Source organism: Chamaea fasciata, unplaced genomic scaffold (genome assembly GCF_029207755.1).
Source record: "Chamaea fasciata isolate MVZ Bird 193981 ecotype frontalis unplaced genomic scaffold, bChaFas1.0.hap1 SCAF_3, whole genome shotgun sequence".
Taxonomy (NCBI): domain Eukaryota; kingdom Metazoa; phylum Chordata; class Aves; order Passeriformes; family Sylviidae; genus Chamaea; species Chamaea fasciata.
In genome coordinates this window covers 110,639,429-110,659,175 of record NW_027094088.1, presented here as the reverse complement: position 1 = coordinate 110,659,175, position 19,747 = coordinate 110,639,429, and the positions used below count along the sequence as shown (strand labels likewise).

The following is a 19,747-nucleotide window of genomic DNA, read 5'->3' as shown; positions in this document are numbered from 1 at the left end:
GATACAGGGATATCTGCTTTGTTCACTTCTCACGAAAGAAAAAAATATAAACACACCACAAAGGCTTTGTCTGAGATATGCACAGTTACCTCAAAAATCCTTTCTGTTCAACTTCAACTTAATATAGTCAGGACTAGCTCTTCAAATCCCTTGGATTCCTCTGCAGATCCTTCTTTTTTAGCCTTTTTTCCCCTACTTACCATCTCTCTTGATGCCAAAGTGTTTGGAGGTTAGGGAAGCAATGAAATTGTTTAAATTGGTGGAGGTATTTGGTGATTTATACAGGTGGCAAAACCTAGGCAGCTTTCAGGGAGCATGGAAAGGTCTCTGGAAACCCAGGGCACTCTGGGCATAAAGGGCTGTTTGTTACTGTATTACCCACAGCAGGACTGATGCAAGGTCATCGACTGGTTTGAGTTGGAAGGGACCTTAAAGATCATCTAATTCCAACCCCCTGCATTGGCAGGGAAAACTCCTGAACCTGTTCTCCATCTGTGAGGGTTACAAGTGATGGGAAGTGACTCTTCTCTTTTACTCTCATTTTAGAGCTATCCTCATGCTGCCTGAATGTTTGATGGGTGCATTTTTTAGGGTGAAAAGCTCGTTCTTGGCAGTCCATGAGGAAAACCACTACACCAGGCTGAGAGTAGTTAGGCAGGGTAAGGATCATAGAGTCAGAGAATGGTTCAGGTTGGAAAGGATCTTAAAAAGATCATCTAGTCCCAATCCCCCTGCTATGGGCAGGGGCACCTTCTATTAAACCAGATCGCTCCAAGCCCCGTCCAACCTGGCCTTGAACATTGCCAGAACAGAGCAGATTCCAGTTTGATGGAGTTTGTTTGGAGGGGGTTAAGAAAGCAGCTACCCTCTTCTCCACTTGAGGAAGAATTATGATATAATATCGTATCATTGGTGTATCCATTGGATATTGGATGTTGGATACCTGTGTATCCATTTAGAGAATGCAAAACACCAGAGCTCTCAGTCTGGCCATGGGGATCACAATTTACTGAGGTTTAGGAATAGTTTTTTGGATTTCTTAGCAAGTATCCTGATAGAACCTGACTTTTTGTTGTCTTGGGCTGTGAGTAGAGCTCCTGGGTCCTTTGGCATTACAACCAGCCAAAAATAACCATGGCACACAGGATGGGACATTAGGAGTAAGACTATTGATTCTACAATATTTTGTGCATTTTTTCATAAATACTCACTTCTAACAGCTCAGCAAGCCCATCCTTGCATCTCCAAACTCCCTGTTTTCTTAACCTGCTATCTTGGTCACAGAATTATGTTCAGGAGGAGGTGGGGAGTGCAATAAAACCCACCAGACCCTCGCAGAAAAGTAGCGGAACAGTCCATAAAACAAACAAACAAACCCCAAAATAAAAACAAACCCACAGAACCAGTCTTGGGGTGCGGAGGCTGCTGGAGCAGAGAGGTACCCTCTGCAAGGTTGTTAGGATGTAGAGAACCAAGATGGGCTCCCCAGTAACCACAGGCTATGTGAAGAGATAAATGTTTGACCCGAGCCCGTGTCAGGCAAGGATTGATGCCACTATCAGCCCCAGTGCCTTTGCAATGATTTTTTAAAAAATCTTTGATAGAGTGTGTTATCTAGTTACTGGCACGAGGGCAATGGCCTGGAGGCAAAGGGGAGGAGGGGGGGAGGAAGGAGAGGAGAAGAGAGAGAGAGAGAGAGAAAGGAAAAAAAAAGGTCATTCCAGGAGGACAATCTCTGTTGGACTAAATGAGAAAAAAAGGGCCTTGCTCTGGAAGGGGAAGGTAAATAAAGAAATAATAGGAAAAAGGGGCTGTTAGGTGTGTGAGGAAAGGATAAGCAAAATTGCTTATTTTCTCTGTTTTTCTTTTGTTTTTAATTCTTTCTTCTTATTTTTTTCCTTTTTATTTTTTTTTTCCTTTTTTTTCCTTTTAATGGGTTCAGCCTTGGGCTGCAATGGGAAATTTAGATGTGCTTGTGGTGTGGTTTTATTTTCCTTTAACTTTTTGCTTCCCAGTTTGAGGTTTAACTCTTTCCTCTCCTGCTGCCAGGTGAAAAATGAAGGCCTTAACTGGAACTTTCTCTTCCTCCCCCTCCCCACTGTGAAAAGCCTCTTCTTTTTATTTTCAGTCCCACCATCTTTCTAATGTCTCTACAGAGATGATTTCCTCAATTGTAAGTGGCTTTCTAGAGAACTCTGTTCTCCTCACCACTCATACAGCTGCACTGAGAGGTGAGTTGGGAGCTATCCCCAGGATATCCTAGGATGGAATGCCACAATCCCCAGGATGGGATGCCAGTCCCTGTAATCCAAAGCACCTTAAAGCTTTTCCATCTGCATTTAAACAAACCTGTGTGAAATCAGAACTGAACATGGCATAGTTTAATGAGAACTATTTTCCTTCTTCCCCCTCCATTCATGCCTGCTTCCAGCCCTTAAGAGAAGCAGAGCTGGAGTGAAAAGTGCCATTTTGGAAGTGCTGCTCCAGGAGATGGAAAAGAAATCTTTCCCTTCCTGTGCAAAAGGAAGGCTCCAATATAGGTCAGGAGGGTGTGGGGAAGCTCCCAGAGTGACTGTGGGCTCATGTCCCCTCCACTTGTTCCCAGGCCCTTGCACAGAATGCTGCTGCCACTTTTCTGCTTAATTATGACAGAAACTCTAATTGACTTCCTCAGCAATTCGGCATTTTGGAGGTGGAAAGATTTTCTGTGTTTGAAACCATGGCTTTGGTTCTCCATCTGTGGGACATGGTCTCACAGAATGGTTTGGGTTGGAAAGATCCTTAAAGATGTGGGTTCTTCCACTAAATAGGGTGTCTCAAAGCGCTGCTCAACCTGGTTTTGTGTCCTTGGGGGAAGGGAGTGGGGATGTTGGATGCCTGGGACTGTGCTGGGGTTTCCAGCCCTGGGCTCTGGGTGAAATTGGAGGATGCCTTGTACCTTCTGCAGCTGCCCATCTTGAATTTGATGGGAAAAGGGCTGAGCAACTTGGAGACACACCTAGCCCGGGCTCAGTCTGCACTGGAGCATGGCTTAACATATCTGATGGTGTTGTCCTTTGATTGGTGTGACATGGGATAAAGATGTGGCCTTGTGTCACTAACAGAGGACTATGTCACCCTCTGTCCTCTCCCCAGTCCCAAACAGAGCAGCACTGTGGGCTGGATGCTCCACATGGTGTTTCCTGCGTACCAGAGGCATTGGCTGACCTACAATCTCTTCCCAAATATTTCTGGGGTCTGGCTCCAGCAGCACCCAGAAAGGATTGCGCATGTGGTCACCCTCTACTGAAATCTGGGAGATTTCAGTGGCATAGTTTTGGCCAGAATGGGATCATTGAAGGGATTCTTGATGTGATTGGGCCATGGATGTAGCTCTAAAGTTCTGAGTTTGGTGCCTGGCCTGTCCTCTTGCCATGAGGGTAAGATCAGGTGTCCCACCCCATCCACGAGAAGTGAGAAGAAGCCTTGAATAAAGTGTGTGGGAGGGGAACAGTTATGTTTTACATTTTTGAAAGAAAAATCGGTCCTGAGGATAACAAAAGCCTGAAAATTTAAAAGTCTGGCAAACCTCTGGTAGTGATGGAGAGACAATCATCTTGTATCATGATTTCTTCTGTGCACAGAGTTTAGAGTGAAGCATAGGGAAAGGACAAATAGTATTTGCTGTTTAGGGTATTTTTTTAAGTTTGATTTTTTTCCTGGTTTTGTTACTGTTGGTGCCATCACAACGGTTAGCATAGACTAAAAATTTGAACTAGGTGTACAGCTAGAGGAAAAACAAATTTAAAGTAGGGAGATTTCAGTTCAGAGAGTTTTAATTATTAACTAAAAAAAAAAAAAATTGCTGTAGCAGGAGGGAAAACCAGAGCTCTGTCACGATGAATCTACTCGAGGCTTCTCCCTGTCTCTAAGGAAAGGGTTAATTTGATATGGTTGCCAGTAAAAGCAAGCTGTTTTCGTGATGAGCCTGTAATAGCCGGGTGATAGACTGGCTTAACAACTGCTGGCTAAATGCTGGGTACCATCCCCTGATTGGCAGCTCCCTAAGTGGAAGCCCCTCGTGTCCAATCTGTCCCCGTGAATTGCTGCAGAGCAAAGGACTTCATTAAGGGATCGTAAGGGGACCTCGTAAAAATCAGCAAATAATTATGCCGGGGAGTAGAGGAGGGGACTGAGAGCTCTGTGGTCCCCGTGAAGAAAAGCAGACGTGCCCGGGCAGGGAAGCATCAGGTGAAATGGGTGCTATAAACACCCCTGGACGCTGGCTCTTCTCAATAAAGCTCAGTTTAGCCCCGTCTATGACTTTAACCAAATACTCCCGGTCGGCTCCCTGGGTGGTGGAGGGCTGGGAGCTGTTAGCTCATATTCAGTTAAATTTCAAATGTCAGAGCTCGTTAGTGGTGATTTTAGCCACAGACAGGTTGTGAGGAGCTGGGTAAATTTGAACTTCCTCAAGTAAAATTGAGGAAAGAGATCGCTGTTTTGCTTATTTATTTATTTTCCTGCTTTCACACATCTTCTCTGGGTCTGGGATTCTGATCAAGGGTCAGGCTCAGATTCACCCACCTAAGGGTTACAGTACTCCCTCTTTCACACTCATTCTCCTGCTCTTTCATTCTCTAATTCACCTTTGTCTGCAGGTTTTCCTCCTGCCTTCACCTGTGTTTAGTGAGCAGAAGATGCAATTTTTGCTTTCAGTGTCAAGGGGAGCTTTTCCCTGAGCTCACCAGTAAACAAACCCAGGAGGGCAGGCACAGAAAGGCAGCACAGATCATTCTGTGGTAGATTTAGGTAAGATATTCAGGAGAAATCTTTTCCTGTGAAGGTGGGGAAACCCTGGCACATGTTCCTAGAGAAGCTTTGGCTGCCACATCCCTGGTAGTGTTCAACACCAGACTGAATGGAACTTGGAGCAACCTGGAAGGTTGTCCCTTTTTCTGGCAGAGAGTTAGATCTAAATGGTCTTTAAGGTCCTTTCTCATCCAAACCAGTCTGTGATTGCGTAATTCTCTGAAATGAATTGGCTCAGAAGAAGTTGGGCAGTCAGTGTTGCTCTGCAGTAACTTTTTGGGACCCCTGTTGGGGTGAGTCAGAGGACAGAGCCACTGAGCTAAAAATGTGGGTTCAAAGCTGAGATGGCCCAGATAGTGTTGCAGAAATTGTGTTTTTCCATGTTGAAAGGACTGCAGATGCTGGTCACTGGCACAGCCCCAAGCCAATGTTCCATTTCAGGTGTGGAGGAGGGAGTTTCTGGTTTGTCAGGTACATGAGGGATTTGAATACAGGTGTCATGGCTAGCAATTTCTGGGTCAGGTGGTGATAGCTGGTGTCTCCACTTTTACCTACATCGTCTTTTGTGTGTGTGTACTAGGATGGTACCCAACCCTCTCCAAAACGAAATTCACCCTTGGAATATTACTCAGCACACATCTGCATCCTTTAGCACTTGAATGCATTCAGATTCTGGGGTAAGGATGTGCCAGCAGGGATCCTTGGGTAGAAGGACCCTGGGCTTTTTATCCTGCCAAATGATTAACAGGCAGACAAGAGTGTGTGTGGGAGGGCAGAGAGTGAAGGCCATGGAGTGTATTATTGCAGAGGATCTGCATTACCAACAAGGATGAGCTGTTACAGCCCTGTTGCAGACAGAGGGATGTCTTTACAGCTCAAACAGCAGCAGTTTGTGCTTTCAACTCAAAGGCTTCTCAGGTCAGAGGGCAGCGTGTTGGTGGAGAGGCTCTCTCTTACAATAGGCTCTCCTCTTGTCTGATTTCAATGAAGTTTGGGCTGAAATCTCCTGTAATGACAAGGGTGGTTACTGTCCCATGACATGCCTGATGCTCTCTTCAGTGGAGGCGTTGTCATTCAGGGCAAGTGGTTCAAAGTCTACTAAATTAACTTCAACTGCCTTGTGGCTTCTGCTGTGGGGCTGTCTGCACCCCTGAAATCATCTATCGTATGCCACTGTGAGCTCAAACTACTGAAAAAAATTAAATTAAATAGATGGAAGCACTGATTCCATCGAGAATCAGTTCTAATTTTGGCTACAAAAAATAAATGTATTAAAGTGTACATATCTGCTGCAGACATGTTCTCATTTTGAAGGCGTCTTGTGTTGGGAATGTTCTCCCCTCGTTGTGCAGCTCCTTGCGCAGTAGGATGGGAGGCTTTATCTGGATTTATCACAGTTCAGGAGACACCCCTGACTGCAGGAAAATGGCATGGGTGTTCCCAGTGTTCTAAATGCCACTCAGTGCTCAGATTCCCATCAGGAACTGTCAAATTCAGCTTGGAGTGACAGGGCAAAGGTGGCTTTTTCTAGGGTGTGACATCTTCCTTACCCCCACAACCCGGTGATACCCTGTTGCTTCTGTGACCTTTTTCTGCACCAGTCCCATCTTCACCTTTTTACCTTTGTGGAGGATAAGTGTTTTTGATGATGACAATAAAGATACCACGGAGCACTTTTATTCTTGGTTGCCCCATCTGGGCCACGCGTTTGATCCGAAGGGCCGGCGTTCCAGTCAGATTGTACTATCAGATGGAGCTGACTCTATTTCCTGCATTATTCTTCCTGGCTGTCCCACATTATGCAATTATGTTTGCATTTAAACCTGAGCACTTACCTGTAATGATGCTGTGGTTGGGTACATGATACATTAGAGCAGCAGATAATGCACACAGATAGGCTGAGGGCAGCGTGCTGTTGATGTGCTAAAGCTAAACAGGACACTGAGTTGGAGAGCGGGCTCTGAAAGCTCGCAGCTTGGGAGGAGCTGCTCCAAAAGCTCACATTACTGAAATAACAGCTGTGCAGGGTGAGGTTCTCTACCTGAGGGGCAGATGCAGGATTGTCTCCATCGCAGAAGTCAGACACCAGCACTGTTGGTCGCTGACACCCACTTCTCCAGGAGCAGGACAGTCTTGGTGGCTGCTGGGAGTCCCAAATCCTGCATCCCTATAGCACAGTATAAGAGGAAATGATTCCTTTAAGACTTAAAGGTGGTTTAGAGGAAGACTGGAGAAGGCGTGGAGTAACAGGAAAAGGGATAACTGTCTTAAGGTAAAAGTACTTTCAGATTAGACATTGTGAAAAAATTCTTTGCTAAAGGGTGATGAGGCCCTGGCACAGGTTTCCTGGAGCATCTCTCACTGCCCAATCCCTGGAAGTGACCAAGGCCAGGTTAGATGGGGCTTGGAGCAACCTGGGATAGTGGAAGGTGTCCCTGCCAATGGCAAGGGGTGGAACAGGCTGATGTTTGAGGACCCTTCCACCCCAAACCATTCCTATTCTGTGAGGCATCTTAGAGAAGTAACTGTGCCTCTGCTGCTGGCCAGGCCCTTTGCACCTCATTACACCTGCAATTATCCCTTTGATGCAGTGATAATTCTAAATGCTGCTGCTCTGCCTCAGATCCTACCCTGGGTAGCTGGTCGTGCCCAGTAATAATCAATGGGCCTGATGCTTTGGCTGAGGAGATGTGGATGCCATTAATGAGTCAATGTTTGTCCTTGGATTGTGTGGTTTTGCTGTCTGGTTGCTGTATTTTATACATAGGACAGACCAAGCTGTAGCCTACACACAGAGTTTGCCCTCTTCCAAGCACTTTTCAGTCTTTGCCTGGTAAATCACTGCAATCCCCCTGGAAGCCAGGTTTGCTATGGAGATTGTTTGTGTGTCAACTCACCTGTATTCCCTATGCTTCCATGGGAGCTGTGGGAAAGTCAGAGGCTGGATCCCACACCGGCGCCCCGACCTTCACAGCTGTCTTGGGACTCCTGCAAGGAGTTCTAAAACACAAGGAGTTCCACCTCAAATTGAGGAAGAATTTCTTTACACTGAGGGTGTTAGAGCTCTGGAACAGCTGCTCAGGGAGGGTGTGGAGTTCTCTCTCTGGAGACATTCCCAACCCACCTGGAGGTGTTCCTGTGTCACCTACTCTGGGTGACCCTGCCTTGGGAGGAGGGTAGGACTAGATGATCTCCAGAGATTCCTTCCATCCCAAATATCTCTGTGATTCTGTTTATCTTCCTGCCTGATCCAAAAATCTATCAGTCGCTCTCTCTGGCACTGTTGGGGTGAATGAGCCTCACTCCTCCCATTTACTCCCTCATTAACTGTAGCAGCCATTCAGAAATCCTTCTCACTGACAGATAAGGACATAATTTGGTTACTTTTCCTGCAGGTGGTCGGCAAATTGTTGAGCTAATCTTTGCATTTGCAATATTTGCTCTCAGATTAGTAAGTTTAACTCAAGATCATTCAATTGGAAGACAATATTTGCACAGTGCAAAGGCTGACACAGTCACCAGGCTTGGTCATCCTGCTTGTCTAAACAACTTGATGCTGTAATTTTCTCATTACCATTAAATTGCTGCTTTTAATTTGTCTCAGAAGCCTCCATACTTTGCAAAATGGCTGGTTTAGAGAGATGTGTAAATTATGTGTGCCCTTTAACACTGTGTCCAGTGTTCTGGAAAGGAAAGCCCAGTCCTGTTGTATCTAAACCGGAAGGTTACAATGAATTCCTCAGTGTGTTTACACTCGCAGGATTTTCAGCAAGTTGGGCTTAAAACTCTGCACTAGGGTAGTTTCCACTATAAAAAATAATCTGCCTCTGAATATCATGCTGTAAGTGAACAATGGGAAGATTCTTGCGAATTAACAAGGAGTTACCAGGCAGAAAGCACACATTCCATGAAACAAGGCTCTTCATGTGCTCCAAGACAGTTCCTCTGCATCCCAGGATGCTTTCTTTGATATTTCAAATTGAGATTTCTGATTTTTGGCTCATCCTTTCACCATGACCCCGAGAGACCCAAAACCAACACTTTGATCCTCGTGTGAGTGTGATAAAGAGACAGGGACCTTCCCAGAGGTCTCATGGTTTGTTTAATTATGGAGTGGATTAATAGTGCTCATGTCCCTCCATTATTTGGTATTTTACACGGGATTTGGGTGAGTTTTGTTGCCTGTGTGTACGAAGACGCCTCATCTATACCTGGGATAAGTCCCCCTTACAACATTAATGTCTTTTCAGTACCCTCCCTATAAAAACACCATTAGATTCAACTAATCCTCCATGTTCTTAATTAAATACTTCTGGAGCAAGGAGCCTTACCTTCTGTGCTTCAAAATTGCAGTAATTACTCCCCTGCTGAATAAACCTTTTTTTTTAGTGGTTGTTTTTTAAGTGGCTTTGCTGGTTTTGTTTGGGATTTCCTTTTTTTTTTTTTTTAAACAGGAATTAAGCTGTTTCTCATGCCATTGTCCAGTTGCAAACTGGCTTGAGACTGACTTGTGCCATGGCCTCTGACCTCCAAAGTGCCCACTCATTTTTTTTCCTGAACTAATCAGCTCGATGAACTATTTACAGTTGGCTTTTGGGTCTTCTCACTGCTTCTGTGGCTGCCCCTGTCTGAGTAATTAATGATGCTGTGACTTGTTTATGGTCTTGAGTTACTAATGCTGTTGGCTGCAAATGCATTTTTACCTCTGGGACGTGCCAGTTTCCTGGTTCTAGTCCCACCTCACCAGCCCAGGTCAATTTTTTGTATGTAAACAGATTTATCCTCTAATAGTTTGGGAGAGACCACAGTCATTCATCAGTCCCATAGAGAACATGCCCAGCCAGATTCTTCCCTTCTTGTGCCTGTACGGCTCAGCAGAAGTCAGAAAGATTTCTGCAGGACAGCTAAAATAAAATAAGAAAAAAAAGGAAAAATAATAATTTCTTTTTAACTCAGAGTACAAATAGTCTAAGTTAAAAAGAGATATCGGATGGTGCATCATATGTCCAGCCATGAAACCAGCCCTGATCCTTCCTGTACTAATGATTTTGGGATTAATTAAAGAGGGACCTGCTGGGATAATCCCACCTGTATTTTAAAGCTGGAGTAGTGGGTAAAGAGAAGTTACACTGCAGCAGATGACGCAGACAGTGATAAAAATATCACCTTGTGGCCCTGGGAATGGTTTGTTGGGTTATGTTCCAGGCTTGCTCTGTCCCAGGCTGTCATGTCAAGAATACTGTCATAAGGGAAAACAGAGCTTGGTCTCCTACTCTGTCTAGAAACCTGTTCCAGTCTCTCCATGCAGGTACATTCTGAAACATTCTGCTCATTTCCATCCTTGGTTTATTCATAGCTTCAGTTCTTTCCAGTCTTCTTGGGGATAATGTTGTCTTTTGGCATACATGATTAATTTTTTCACAGAGTATAGTTCTCTAGATATCTCAATATCTTGCCTTCTCCTGCTTTTTTTTTTTTTTTTTTTTTTTTTTTTTTTTTTTTTTTGGTTGGTTTGGTTTGGGTTTTTGTTTGTTTTTGTTCTGACGGGGTGTTATTTATTTGTTTGTTTGTTTTTGAGTGTGTCTAAGGCTACTTCTGTAGTGATTTTTGACTTCAACACAACAATTTCTGACATTTTTGGAAACATTTATTTCAGAAACCAGAAAAAGGCAGTCTCATTATCTCCCCACCTTTGTAGACCAGTTTGGTTACCAGTGTCTGCTGAGGTTTCCCATGGATGGGATTTTTGGGGTGTCCTGAGCAGGGCCAGGATTTGGACTCAGTGATCTTTGTGGGACCCTTCCAACTCTGAATATTCCATGATTGTGTGAAATAGAAGTAATAAAGGTGAATGTGGTGCTTTCACTGAGAGGATGGAAGTATATTTTCCATTTCAAACTTTTCCAGGGGTTCTCCTTTCTCTCTTGCTTTCTTCATACAACTTGGAAATTCTTCAACCAATGACAAATTTGGAACATTGTAGTGATGTGCACATGAATAAAAGTCCTTTATGGTGTTGCATTGTAGGATCCACTAGACTCCTTTGTCACTGTGATATCCTAAGAGAATCAGTACGGGCTACTTAAATATTTGAAGGCATATATTTTTTTTTTTTGGTAGTGAAAATTGACCTTTTTGGAATGGGTGGGGGTGGCTTTTGACTAAAGAAGTGTTCCCAGTGTGCTGGTTTGCAGCTCTTTCCTGGTTGGTGTTTGCACCTGTAGTGAGCAATAGGTGGTACCCTCTGTCCTGAGACTTCTTAGAGAAGTCTTGGGAAATTCAGCCTTAAATCACAGAATAATCATAGAATCATAGAAAAATCATAGAATAATTTACATTAGAAAAGATCTCCAAATCATCCGGTCCAACCATTCCCCCAGGAATGAGGTCCACCATGGGTAATGCCAGGTCCACCACTAAGCCATGTCCCCAAGTGACACATCTACGTGTTTTTCAAACACTTCCAGGGATGATGATCCCACCATTTCCCTGATCAGTCTGTTCCTTGGCCAGCTTCAGTCTGGCCATTAATTGATTTCATAGCACAGACACTTAAATTATACTAATTTATTTTTGGAAGTCAAAATCCGTAAATTTGTCTACCAAATGAGGCATTGTGCTTTGCTCTTAGTATGGACCTTTTTTTTTTTTTTTTTTTTTTTTTTTTTCCTTTTTTTCTGCTTTATGGCTTGTTTTAGCCCAGTATAAGATATTTTCTGTTCTCTTTGGGATGGCTCCATTCCATCTTTCCCACAAAGCTGTATATATGCCTTCATTCTCTTAGTGAGCAGAATTCTTTTACACTGCAGGGAATGAAAAGACAATTGCAAAAGTTCTCTGGTTTTGGCTTATACAGAAAAAAACACTTCCTTTTACACTGAGTGGTGAAGTCCAGGCAGGAGGCTGTTCTTAAAGAACAGGAGGAATGAGATGAATAAGAATCCTGTAATTGTCTTGGGGATGTTGTTATACAGAGGAAGGCTTCCCCATGCCAATTGAAATTCCATAGCTTTGCAGTTGTGGTGAGTATTTTTCAGTTAATTTGGCAAGGGGTTAGAGGTGTGATGAGCAGGAGAAGCAGGGAATGATGCCAAGAGACAGGTTCAGCTTCTTTGGGCACTGGGCAGCATTTTGCTTGTTAATGCTACTGACTGTAGCAAATAACTTACATTTGCATCCCTTTCAAGTGTGTGTAGGAGGGAGGAGCCTGCACCAATTTGTCTGGTTTAATTATAGATGTTCTACCCACCTTCCTAATTGCTCCTTCATTAAGAAGTAGCTTGTTTCTTTTTTTTTTTTTTTTTTTTTCCCTAGGAGCTAAAGATAATCAACTTTTGTTTGTTTCTGTAAATATTTTTTTCTGCCCTTGAGGAGATAATTATTTCTATTGTTGCATGAAGATGGTGGCCAATACAGGAGGAATAATTAGAGCAGATGGCTGAAAATACTTCCCTTGTAAAAGACATCTAGTATAATAAAATACCTCCCCTCCTCTTTTGTCTCCTCCAAATATACGTTTTTCTTTCCTTCAGGTGGATGGGAGTTGGGTGAGGGGGTGTGTAAATCTTTTCATGATGTATTAAACTGAGAAGCTGTTAAGAGTTCACAGCCTGGAAAGTGAGCTCCCTGTATCCATCACTGAAATTAAAGTGTTTTCAAATGTGTTGTGGAGTCCTGGGTCTGTGGCGTGGGGAAATCTGTGCTGCACTCCATCACTTGGAATGTTAACCTTGTCTCTCCGTGGTGACTGAGGACAGGAACACTTGCTCTCTGTGCTCACTGCTTAAATGGCAATCTGTCAGCACCAAGGAAAGGCTGCTCTCATGGGTGTCAATCTCTGCTGTGTGGGCAGCGCTCCAAACCTTTGTTCATTCATGGATGTGCTCACTGGGACAGGGGAAGCCTCCTCCTGCTAAAGATTGCAGGGACCACACTGTGCTCTGTGTCCTCTCAGCAGGGTCTGGGGAAAGGATAAAACTGTCTGCTGGGTGTGGAGCTGGTGGGAAACCCCTCCTGCTTGCAGGTTTCTCCCTCTGGCCATGTCACAGGTAACCCTCAGCTGGAACCCACAGCCTGGAATCATGGAATGGAATGGGTTGGGAGTGACATCAAAGAACATATTCTTTCAAAACCCTTGCCATGGGCAGGGACACATTCCACTAGCCCAGGTTGCTCCAAGCCCTGTCCAGCCTGGCCTCGGGCACTTCCAGGGATGGGACAGCCACAGCTTCTCTAGGAAACCTGTGCCAGGCCCTCACAGTAAAGAATTTCTCCTCAAAATCTAGGGAAGAAGGGAGAATAGTGAGCACACCAGGGAGCAGGGTCTGTGTTTAACTGCATCACTGCTTCTTGCTTTTGTTTTAGAATTTATTTTCTGATGAGAGGATGAAAGCTCTTGTCTTTGTGCCTGTAACTGTTGTTGCAGTCCTTTTCTGGGACTGTACTCTAAACAAACCTCACTTAACTAAAGAAATTGTAAAGTTATCCCGAAGCATGATCAAATTATCTGCTCCGTGTCTAAACAGGAGTTTCTCAACCCTTTAAAGACCAATCCTTGCAATTTGGTATCCTTCCCATTTGTGAAAGGTTTACCAGTCTGGATGGGAATGCAAGTTTTTCATTGTTATTTATTCAGTTGTTGCAGTCACTGCTGCTGTTTCTGAGACCTGGTGGTCACAGGCACAAGGTGACAAACTGATCCTGAGAGATTGTGTCCCCAAAGTCTCACAGAAAGGCAATACCAGCCTGACTGACAGCAGCAGCTAAAAAACATAAAATGGAAAGAAATCTGCCTGGAAAATGAAAAAAGAAGGTGCAACAGGCAGGAAAGGGGGTAAGGTGCTGAATTGCAAAGAGATTGTGTGTCTTTTATTGTATGCTACAAAAATGTTATTTTACTTTAACATAATTCATTAATTATTTTGAAGATACAACTGGGAAGGAGTTGATACCTGCACCACCAAATTAACCTGTGATATAACAAGCTATGGGCCTGGTACACAAGGTTTGGGCTTGATAAGAGTTGTGCATAGAATCCCAGAATATTCTGAGTTGCAAGGGACCCATAAGGATCCTTGAGTACAACTCCTGGCCCTCACAGGACACCCCAAAAATCCCATCATGTGCCTGTGAGCTTTGTCCAAATGCTTCTGAGCTCCATCCAGCTTGGAGGTCTGATCTGGGGAGCCTGTTCCAGTGCCCAAATTCCCTCTGGGTAAAAAACCTTTCCCTAGCAAATGAAATTTGTGGTGTGCATGACACATTCCAAATGCGTGTCAGAGCTGAAAAGCACTTACAGGACTCTATTCATTGAATTTTGAGGTCAGATCCCTTCCCAGCTCCTTCTGCTTTTTGGTGCCCCAGGAAGAACAACTGGGGTTTCTTAGAGATTCCCAGTGCTGGTGATTTCCCACCCACAGGAGGTGTCTGCCCATATTTTGCAGGTTTGGCTCCCTACTGGGTTAATGCCATCTGCTGTGCTGGATTCAGAATGTGAAATGTTGCCAGAGTGGGTTTCCTATGTGTGATGTGAGGGCACATCCTGCAACAGTTTAGGGAATGATTTTCCGTGCTCACTTCAGCTTATAATTATTTATTTAACTCATTACATTGTATAAAGTATACAACTGGAAGAGAATCATGCCCCAGTTCATCTATTTGATTGTCACAAACCTTGCAGGATTGCAGCATCTTTGTTGTCTTGCTTCTCCTGTTAAACCTCGTTGAAATTGGCCACATCCAAGAGTGAGCTCTGACAGTGACACAGATGGCTGCAGAGATGTTATGGTCTCATAAGCTCTGTTTCCTCCAAATCATCTTTCCAACTCTGGTACACACTGAAGCCAGAGCGTGGAGCTGCCACCTCACTGCAGCAGCTGCTGCCGCCAGCCAGCTTCAGCTTCACAGCTCAGGGTTTGTTTTATGCCAGCTCCTCTTCCTCCCATCCTGACTTTCCAGCTCTCTGCCATTTTTCCTGAAGCTGGAAAAGGCACAGGAAGAAAATGGCCAGCACCAGCTGCTGACACACAGCTTTCCTTGGCTCTGCAGGTTCCTTCTGGTTCATCCAGCAAGCACACGTGGGGTAGGCACTCAGCCACAACCCTGGCACCTGCAGCTGCTGCTGCTCTTCAGGCTTACTGAGAAGTACTTCAATTAAACACCAGAGGTCAAACGCAGGGTGCCAGGCAGGAGAAAAAAAACCCAGAAAAATAAAGAGGTTTGCTTGTCTGAAACAAAAATCAAACCCCAGTGAGAGGGATGTTGTGACTCGGTCACCCGCCCTGCTTAATGAGAGACGTGCAATTAGTTTGTGTATTAGTTCATGTTATCTTACTGTGGCCTGCTTAAATGGAACTGGAAATAAACACCACCACCCTTCAGCAAAGGAATTTAAGAATTCTGTTGCAACTGGAGATTGCACTGTGCTTTTCTCCCAGAAATCAGGGAGTATAATCATATGGGATTCACAAAGTTGAGGAGAACTGTGCTGGTGGTTCAGGGCAGGTGTCCCTTGCACTAAACTTGCATTAGACCACATCCTCTTCTCTCAAAGATCTTAAGGAGGTGCTCTTTCATCTTAGGGAAGGGTGCAGGGCTGCAAGAGAAGAGTCACCAGATAAAATTGTTTGATGTCTTTCCTCAATCCCTTTAGAGCTGCCTTCACTCTAACCCCCCTGTGCATTCCACTGTGCTGTGGTAATTTAAAGTATGTTCCTTGAGCAAATCCCCTTTTCTCCTCCTAAAACAGATTCTTTGGATTTATTCTCTCTGTGGTAATGCAAGGATAGTACAAGTGATTATAAACAGCTCTCGGTTTTGTGTTATCAGTTGATGTTCATCTATTTAATTTTATTTATAAAGAAGAAAAAGTTCAAATCAGAAATCACTTGAAAGACACACAGGCAGGTGGTGCACATGACAGTGGACTAAGCCAGGCATTTTCTCACTGGAAAATTTAGGTATGGACTTGGTGGAAAAATAGAGAATTTCATGACCTTGATTAACTCATTTTCTCCCTCTATGAGGGTGGAGAGGCCCTGGCACAGGTTGCCCAGAAAAGCTGTGGTTGCCCCATCCCTGGAAGTGTCCAAGGCCAGGTTGGATGGGGTTTGGAGTGACTTTGGATAGCGGAAGGTGTCCCTGCCCATGGCAGGGAAGTGGAACGAGGTGATCTTTAGACTCCCTTCCAACCCAAACCATTCTGTGATTCTGTGATTCCACTCTCATGTATGAACACTGAGATTTTTGTGCCAGATGATGTTGGTAGAACTGAACAGTTATTGAGTCCTCTAAGAGGTGACAGCAGAAACCAATCAGGCTTGAACACTGATGTTAGGTAGAGAGAAGCTGAAATTAAGCACTAGAGTGTTTTCTAATTAGAAATCCCTAGTTACCATTTTAATAATAATAAAAAAGTCAAATTCAGAAGGGGAATTTATTTTTCCTAACTTTTGCAGAGCTTCTATCAACAGCTCACTACATGCTAGCAAGTGGTGCTAGCAAGAAGGTTTGGTACATTCCTTACAGCCTTGCTTGGTCATTAGAGTTATTTGGAAGGTTCTAAGTGATTTCAGAGGGTCAGAGTGACTCAAAGGCATTCAGTAAACCTTCTCAACCAAATGTTACTGTGGATCCCACCACTTCACAGCTGCCTCCTCCGGTGCTGTGCTGGTAGCATTGGCAGCTTTTGTGCCAGACAGGAATTTATGGAATTTGTAATTTTATCCTACAGTTGGTTTGAGAAGCAGCGTATGCACCTTTCTATGAACTGTTCCTTCCTCTGAGATAAAAAACAAGTTTAATTAGCTGTTTTTCAGTGGATCTGTTGTATATTTTATACAATCTGCTTCATAGCATTGTCAATGAAGAGTAATTCACAGCCTCTCTGAAAAGATAGTGGGTAAAGGCATCTATTCTTTCTGCTGGAAATTTGTCCTAAATCTCTGAACTATATAAAAAAATGTTTGCAACTAATGAAAATTAAACTCGTCCTACTGCACTTAGCAACTATTCAATAAATTTACTTCAGTAATGATGAAGTGGTTGGTTCTCTCCCTCTGTCACCAGTTTTCACTACCAAGAATTTTTCACTGCCTGTGTGTTAATGCAGTCCCAGGGTTCAGTCCGAACTGAACCAAGTTAACTCCCTTTGTAGAGAAATAGTAGAATGGATTGTAGAAAATTCCAGCATCCAGCCAGAGTAGATATCAGCCAGTTGTATCATTTAGCCTGGGGACCATCACTCATTCCCTGGTGTTAATAATTAGAATCGTAGAATGACAGTGGTTTGTGTTGGAAAGACCTTAAAGCTCGTCTGAAGGTCCATGGACAGGGACCTTCCACTGGCCCAGGTTGCTCAGGGACAGCACAATGGGAAATACTCCGTAAAACATCAGGTACATAAAACCAAACTTAAAAACAGCACAGTAAAAGAGAGCAACGATCACAACACCTCCATTATTGATTCACCTCAGCTGCAGCTCCCAAGCAAAAGTTTTAATTTACTTGATGTGCTCCATTTGAAAATGGAGTAACTCTGTTTTGCTTTTGTCTTGAGGTTATTTTTTTCCACTTCTGTTTTGGATTAGCACAGCCCAGTGAGGACCACAAATATTTCCATGTCTGGTTCCCCCCCAGCCTCAGATGAGTTGAGGATGTTCTTGCTGGTTCACATGTGAGATCAAATAATATGTTTTGGATTTCTATGTCCACACTTGTGCACACACGTCCAGGCAAAAATTTCACACCTTCTACGAGAAATTCACCATCAGGGCCCTAAACAACCTGGTCTAGTGGGAGGTGTCACTGCCCATGGCAGGGGGGCTAGAATGAAATGGTTCCGTTCCCAAACAATTCTGTGATTCTATAAAACCTTCACTGCAAAGTACATGCTTGAAGTTTACAGGTGAGGAAGAGCATTTAAGCTCAGGAATCATTTTGCTATTGCACATCATGAATCAGTCTATTAGCAGTTTTCAAGTTATTCAGAGCTTTATTTGGAACTGCTGTGCTCACCCTCAAAGAAGAGGCAATCATAACACCAGATAAGCTGAGAAAGCGAAAAAGGTATTTGAGAGAAGGAATACCTGTCTAAATGAGGATGAGGGGCAGGAGAGCCCTTGGGAAGAAAAAAAACCCGAAAACCTCTAAAGCAAAATACTGCCCATCCAGCAGGATGTTTTAATTCTAAGGTCTTCAGGCTATTTTTATGACATTACCAGGAAACAACAGTGCAGTTCTGCTTGTCGGGAGGCAGAGAGAGACACACACCAGGAAACCTGGGGTTGGCCTGCCGCCAGACCTGCAGCAAATCCCTCGTTCCCCAAACCAGAACGAGACAAGGGGCAACCCCCAAATTGTGACCGGCATTCCTGAAGGCCAGGAGCCTCTCCAATGCCAATATCCTTCTATCCCTTTGCCTTACACAGGGTCCCTCTGGCAGTCAGCTTGCCCAGAGCGCGGTGGAGGAGATGCCAGTGCCACGCTGGGCACCGCATTAGCATCTCCACTGTTCTCCGAGCAAACTGGCTTCTTGAAAGGCGGGAAGGGGTGAGCTTTGAACTTCTCTGGATCTTTCTCTTTCCAGCTTGCCCTCCAGCTCTGCGGGCGGTGGAACGACGACTCCAGCTGGCCTGCGGGCCACCAGCCGCGAGATGGCGATAATGTCACGATAGAAGGCGGCCGGACCCTGCTCTTGGGGACCACCACGAGCATCCTCAACCTGCTGCTGCTCAAAGGTCTGCAGGAGGGCGGCTCGGCGCTCTTCCTCCTCCGGGGATGGGGTTTTTCATGGCCCTCATCTCTCCTTCCATTCCCCAGCTGCAGCAACAGAGGAGACACCTGGTTGTGCAGGCTGAGCCTGCTCTCAGTAGATGCCAGGGGGCAGTGATGGGGGACAGGGCAAGAATTTAAAATTTCTCTGTGCAGGAGGAATTGTTTATGCTGTTTGAGGTATAACGAAAATATAAACAAAAAGGCCTATTTCCCCCTCTTTTTTCTTCCCCCAATCTACCAAAACAGATGCTGTTCTGAGCAGTGTTTGATGATAATGGCACTGCTGATAACAAAAAATCAACTCTGTTCTGTTTGGCATCTTTGAGGCAGACGAGTCACAAAAACTTTACAAAACTATTGATGCTATAGAATTGCAGGTCACAACTATCAAATACAATAAATAATCCTAAATCCTAGAGCACAGCTGGAACTTACCCCAGTAAGTAAATAACTGAGCACAGTTATGATGGGAAACCCTGGATTTCCTGGGTTTATGTACCCATACTTAGACACAGAATAAGAGTGAGACAGGTGTATCTTTGTGGGTGTCAAAGTAAGAGTTTAAAGAACTTTAAATCTTCCCCCCTGGAAATTAGGTCCTGGTTGTGGAAACTGCTGTACGCCTGCCTGGTATGAAGGAAATGAGTTGTGCTGGTGAATTTCCTTGCTCTAAGTTAAGCCTCTGCTGAAATAGAGCTCAAAAAATGACAGCAGGAGTTTTTATATGTTTAAAGACTGGAATCGTTGTGGTAAAATTGCTTTTATACCAAAATGATATTAAAGGGACTAGTTTTTAATTGAGGTGATGGTGAAACTCATGCATTTGACAATTACATTTTATTTTAATTTGAATGATAATTTGATAAAGAAAAATCTGAAAAAAGTTTTCAAGTTTATCCCTATCATGAGAAAACTTCCAAAACCAATTGAACTTGCTCAGTCTAAGCTCAGAGGCTTTCAAGAATTGCTACATCAGACATCATTGCCATTTAAAAACAAAATTAAAAATCAATTGAGATTTTGATATTTAAAAAGGCGAAGCAGTTTGGTACAATTCTTTACCCCAGTGAAAATTCTAAATCTGTGATTCAAGATTCTTCTTAACCTTGTTTTGATTATGCCACACTTTAGAGGAGACAGGTCACAACACCAGATTTCTTTCGGCTGCAAATCTGGATGAAGA

General features: G+C 44.0%; 1 protein-coding gene across 1 annotated transcript in view; it reads left to right on the top strand.

The window, feature by feature from the left end:
- Positions 1 to 19,747, top strand: part of PKHD1 (PKHD1 ciliary IPT domain containing fibrocystin/polyductin) — a 237,385-nt gene that overhangs the window by 59,971 nt on the left and 157,667 nt on the right. The window contains exon 36 of the mRNA XM_066180094.1: positions 18,377 to 18,527. Within this exon, the coding sequence (XP_066036191.1) occupies positions 18,377 to 18,527 (151 nt within the window). The remainder of the gene's footprint in view (positions 1 to 18,376; positions 18,528 to 19,747) is intronic.